Source organism: Pristiophorus japonicus, chromosome 7 (assembly GCF_044704955.1).
Source record: "Pristiophorus japonicus isolate sPriJap1 chromosome 7, sPriJap1.hap1, whole genome shotgun sequence".
Classification (NCBI taxonomy): Eukaryota; Metazoa; Chordata; class Chondrichthyes; family Pristiophoridae; genus Pristiophorus; species Pristiophorus japonicus.
This window is the reverse complement of record NC_091983.1, coordinates 210,074,472-210,080,471: the sequence shown is the minus strand read 5'-3', so window position 1 is coordinate 210,080,471 and position 6,000 is coordinate 210,074,472. Positions and strand designations below refer to the sequence as shown.

Below are 6,000 nucleotides of genomic sequence, written 5' to 3'. Positions count from 1 at the left end.
GGGACATTAGCTTGGATGATGTGGAATCAGTATAGGTGGAGCTGCGAACTCCAAAGGGCAGAAAACGCTGGTGGGAGTTGTGTACAGACCACCAAACAGTAGTAGTGAGGTTGGGGACAGCATCAAACAAGAAATAAGGGGTGTGTGCAATAAAGGTACAGCAGTTATCATGGGTGACTTTAATCAATATATTGATTGGACTAACCAAACTGGTAGCAATGCGGTGGAGGAGGGTTTCCTGGAGTGTATTAGGGATGGTTTTCTAGACCAATATGTCAAGGAACCAACTAGAGAGCTGGCCATCCTAGACTGGGTGATGTGTAATGAGAAGGGACTAATTAGCAACCTTGTTGTGCGAGGCCCCTTGGGGAAGAGTGACCATAATATGGTAGAATTCTATATTAAGATGGAGAGTGACACAGTTAAATCAGAAACTAGGGGCCTGAACTTAAGAAAAGCTATCTTCGATGGCATGAGGCGTGAATTGGCTAGAACAGACTGGCAAATGAAACTTAAAGGGTTGACGGTGGATAGGCAATGGCAAATATTTATAGATCAAATGGATGAACTTCAACAATTGTACATCCCTGTCTGGAGTAAAAATAAAACAGGGAAGGTGGCTCAACCATGGCTAACAAGGGAAATTAAGGATAGGGTTAGATCCAAGGAAGAGGCATATAAATTGGCTAGAAAAAGCAGCAAACTGGAGGACTGGAAGAAATTTAGAATTCAGCAGAGGAGGACAAAGGGTTTTATTAGGAGGGGGAAAATAGAGTACGAGAGGAAGCTTGCTGGGAACATAAAAACTGACTGCAAAAGCTTCTATAGATATGTGAAGAGAAAAAGATTAGTGAAGACAAACGTAGGTCCCTTGCAGTCGGACTCAGGTGAATTTATAATGGGGAACAAAGAAATGTCAGACCAATTGAACAAATACTTTGGTTCTGTCTTCACGAAGGAAGACACAAATAACCTTCCGGATGTACTAGGGACCGAGGGGTTATTGAGAAGGAGGAATTGAAGGATATCCTAATTAGGCGGGAAATTATGTTGGCGGATTGAAGGCCGATAAATCCCCGGGGCTTGATTGTCTGCATCCCAGAGTACTTAAGGAAGTGGCCCTAGAAATAGTGGATGCATTGGTGATCATTTTCCAACAGTCTATCGACTCTGGATCAGTTCCTATGGACTGGAGAGGAGCTAATGTAACACCAATTTTAAAAAAAGGTGGGAGAGAGAAAACCGGTAATTATAGACCTGACATCAGTTGTGGGAAAAATATTGGAATCAATCATTAAGGATGAAATAGCAGCGCATTTGGAAAGCAGTGACAGGATCGGTCCACTTCGATTTATGAAAGGGAAATCCTGCTTGACAAATCTTCTGGAATTTTTTGAGGATGTAACTAGTAGAGTGGACAAGGGAGAACCAGTGGCTGTGGTGTATTTGGACTTTGAAAAGGCCTTTGACAAGGTCCCACATAAGAGATTGGTGTGCAAAATCAAAGCACATAGTATTGGGGGTAATGTACTGGCGTGGATAGAGAATTGGTTGGCAGACAGGAAGCAGAGAGTTGGGATAAATGAGTTCTTTTCGGAATGGGAGGCAGTGACTAGTAGAGTGCCGCAGGGCTTAGTGCTGGGACCCCAGCTCTTTACAACATACATCAATGATTTGGATGAAGGAATTGCGTGTAATATCTCCAAGTTTGCAGATGACAGTAAACTTGGTGGCGTGGCGATGTGAGCTGTGAGGAAGATGCCAAGAGGCTGCAGGGTGAATTGGACAGATTAGGTGAGTGGGCAAATGCATGGCAGATGCAGTATAATGTGGATAAATGTGAAGTTATCCACTTTGGTGGCAAAAACACGAAGGCAGAATATTATCTGAATGGCGGCAGATTAGGAAAAGGGGAGGTGCAACGAGACCTGGGTGTCATGGTTCATCAGTCATTGAAAGTTGGCATGCAGGTACAGCAGAAGGTGGCAAATAGCATGTTGGTCTTCATAGCTAGGGGTTTCTAGTATAGGAGCAGGGAGGTCTTACTGCAATTGTACAGGGCCTTGGTGAGGCCTCACCTGGAATATTGTGTTCAGTTGTGGTCTCCTAATCTGAAGAAGGATGTTCTTGCTATTGAGGGAGTGCAGCGAAGGTTCACCAGACTGATTCCAGGGATGGCCGGACTGACATATGAGGAGAGACTGGATCAACTGGGCCTTTATACACTGGAGTTTAGAAGGATGAGAGGGGATCTCATAGAAACGTATAAGATTCTGATGGGACGGAACAGGTTAGATGCGGGAAGAATGTTCCCGATGTTGGGCAAGTCCAGAACCAGAGGACACAGTCTTAGAATAAGGGGTAGGCCATTTAGGACTGAGATGAGGAGAAACTTCTTCACTCAGAGAGTTGTTGATGCCAGTTCATTGGATGTTATCAAGAGGGAGTTAGATATGGCCCTTACGGCGAAAGGAATCAAGGGGTATGGAGAGAAAGCGAAAAAGGGGTACTGAGGTGAATGATCAGCCATGATCTTATTGAATGGTGGGTGCAGGCTTGAAGGGCCGAATGGCCTACTCCTGCACCTATTTTCTGTGCATCTATATCCCCAAATTCTAGATTCCCCATGAGTGGAAACATCCTCTCTGCATCTACCTTGTTGAGCCCCCTCAATATATTATATGTTTCAATAAGATCACCTCTCATTCTTCTAAACTTCAAGGAGTATAGGCCCAACCTTTCTATATAAGTTAAACCCTTTCATCTCAGGAATCAACTCGTGAACCTTCTCTGAACTGCCTCCAATGCAAGTATGTCCTTCCTTAAATAAGGAGACAAAACTGTACCCAGTACTCTGGGTGTGGTCTCACCAATACCTGTACAGTTGTAGCAGGACTTCTCTGCTTTTATACTCTATCCCCCTTGCAATATAGAAACATAGAAACATAGAAAATAGGCCAACATTCCATTTGCCTTCCTGATTATTTGTTGTAGCTGCATATTAACATTTTGTGTTTCATGCACAAGGACCCCCAGGTCTCTCTGTACTGCTGCATTTTGTAATCTTTCTCCATTTAAATAATAATTAGCTTTTTTATTTTTCCTGCCAAAGTAGATAACCTCATACTTTCCTACATTAGACTCCATCTGCCAAATGTTTGCCCATTCACTTAGCCTGTCTATATCCATTTGCAGATTCTGTGTATCCTCCTCACAACTTTCCCACCTATCTTTGTATCATCAGTAAACTTGGCTACATCACACTTGGTCCCTTCATCCAAGTCATTAATATAGATTGTAAATAGTTGAGGACCCAGCACTGATCCCTGCGGCACCCCATTAGTTACTGTTTGCCAACCCGAGAATTAACCATTTATCCCGACTCTCTGTTTTCTGTTAGTTAGCCAATCCTCTATCCATGCAAATATATTACCCCCAACCCCATGAACTTTTAACTTGTGCAGTAACCTTTTATGTGGCACCTTATCAAATGCCTTCTGGAAATCCAAATACACCACATTCACTGGTTCCCCCTTATCTACCCTGCTCGTTACATCCTCAAAGAACTCCAGCAAATTTGTCAAACATGATTTCGCTTTCATAAAGCTGTGCTGACTCTGCTTGATTGAATTATGCTTTTCCAAATGTCCTGCTACTGCTTCCTTAATAATGGACTCCAGCATTTTCCCAACCACAGAGGTTAGGCTAACTGGTCTATAGTTTACTGCTTTCTGACTCCCTCCTTTTTTAAATAGGGGCATTACATTTGCCCTCCTGGGGCTCGCTTGTCGTTTGTATAAGTTACACTGTGACAGTGTCTGACAGGTTGGATGGACTGGCTGGTCTTTTCGTGTCCATCCTTTTTGTCTGTTTGTAAAGCAAATTTTACAACAAAATGAAAGATTACAACCAACTGCAAAAGTAGATGTTTTTATTCACAAATTCCGTTCATCTATAGTTAACAGTTATGCACCTAAGACTTGACGGGAATGCACAGCAACATCTGGTGGGATTTAATGTTTGCTAACGTATGTTAGGACAATAACAATCACAAGGTACTAAAAAAAATCTTTTCAATGGCACAGAATCATCTCCATATCCGAACAGTAGAGAGAATGCGATGATGGTCTTACTGGGTCTAGAGCCGTAATGAGCACCATTGACCATCAAACCAACATTGCTTGGGGACTACCAAGAATCACTGGGGCTAGCCTCAGCAACGCCTGCACTGGTAAATGTAGTCGGCTGAATTTCAGCAGGAGTTCCGAAAAACTTGCAGTACCTAAAGAATAAAACACAAGCACAGTAGGTGTGAAAACAGGAAATTCAGCGATTTTTAGTCATCCAAAAGCGCACAGAGTTAAGACACTGCAATGAAAAAAACTGATGGGATACAGCGTTTAACAGGTGGACATATGAGTGGGCTGCAGAAAGATATCTTTCAGATGAGATCTCTAACCAAAACCCTTCTTGTTTAGTTGAATCCAAAAGATTCCACGGGGGTATTCGAAGAAGATCAGGGAGTTTTCCCGGTGTCCTGGCCAACACTCAGTCAAGGAATGGATTAACTAGTCGTGGATCTCATTTGCTGTTTGCGGGATCTTGCTGTGTATAATTAGCTGTGTAATTTGCCTACATAATAACGAGTTGTACTTCAAAAGTAATTGGTTGTGAAACACTTCGAAATGTCCTGACAATGTGATATTGCACTATATAAATGTAAATTTGTTTTTTCACAATGACTTGAACTACCAGCCATATAGGTTGCAATATATCTAACATGAATTGTTTTTAAATAGAACTTGATTTCTATAGCACCTTTCATAACCTCACGACATCCCAAAGCACTTCACAGCCAATGAAGTACATTTGAAATGTTGTAATGTAGGGAAACACAGCAGCCATTTTCACACAACAAGATCCCACAAGCAGTACTAAGATAAATGACCGTTTAATCTGATTGGTTGATGGATAAATAAGATGGCTAAAAGTATCCAGTGGAGAACAGATCGGCATTCAAATGCCAATGATCCGGCTGCGTCACATCGACAGACACCACCCGGAGAGCCGGCACCTGCCCAGCTCCGAGCTGTAAAATGCTTACAGACATACAAATCGTGCTTTATTATTTAAAGAGAATACATTTCTGGATTATTCTTGGATTATGTATCCAAGGTAATGGGAATAAATAAGGCTGTGCTGGTCCCATGGGCATCTGAAACGAGAAGACCAGTTAATGTTCTGGGTAGACATCGTTCTGTGAAAGAGTCTGCTAGTCGATCCCACAGTTCTGATGAAGAGTGTCTACCTGAAATCATAGAATAGTACAGCACAGAAGGAAGCCGTTCGGCCCATCGAGTCTGCACCAGTTCTTTCGAAGAGCTATTCAGTTAGTCGCACTCCCCATATCCCTGCAAATTTTTCTCCTTCAACTATTTATCCAATTCCTTTTTGAAGGCTACTATTGAATCTGTATCCTCCACCCTGTCAGGCAGTGCATTCCAAATCCTACCCTGTTGCTGCGTAAATATTTATTCCTCATGTAACCTCGGGTTCTTCTGCCAATCACCTGAAATCTGTGTCGCCTTATCAGCCATTGGAAATAGTTTCTCTTTACTCTATCGAAACCCTTCATGATTTTAAACAATGTTAGAGAACGTCCTTCTCCCCAGGTGCTGACAGGTCTAAAAATGAATTCCAGTATTTTCCTTTTCTTATTTACAGTTTAATTTCATATATGATTTCCGAATAGTTCTTCAATCTTTCATCACACAATCCCTATTTTACAACTAATAACATTGTTTAAAATCATGAAGGGTTTCGATAGAGTAAGTAAAGAGAAACTATTTCCAATGGCTGATAAGGCGACACAGATTTCAGGTGATTGGCAGAAGAACCAGAGGTTACATGAGGAATAAATATTTATGCAAGAACAGGGTAGGATTTGGCACGCACTGCCTGACAGGGTGGAGGATACAGATTCAATAGTAGCCTTCTAAA

The 6,000-nt window shown here is 42.1% G+C and overlaps 1 protein-coding gene across 2 annotated transcripts in view; it reads right to left on the bottom strand.

Moving 5' to 3' along the window:
* Positions 1 to 3,914: 3,914 nt before the first annotated feature.
* anapc1 (anaphase promoting complex subunit 1) overlaps positions 3,915 to 6,000 on the bottom strand; it is a 199,421-nt gene continuing 197,335 nt past the window's right edge. For both annotated transcript variants that reach the window (XM_070885752.1, XM_070885753.1), the window contains exon 48: positions 3,915 to 4,282. In XM_070885752.1, the coding sequence (XP_070741853.1) occupies positions 4,167 to 4,282 (116 nt within the window). In that variant the 3' untranslated portion in view covers positions 3,915 to 4,166. The remainder of the gene's footprint in view (positions 4,283 to 6,000) is intronic.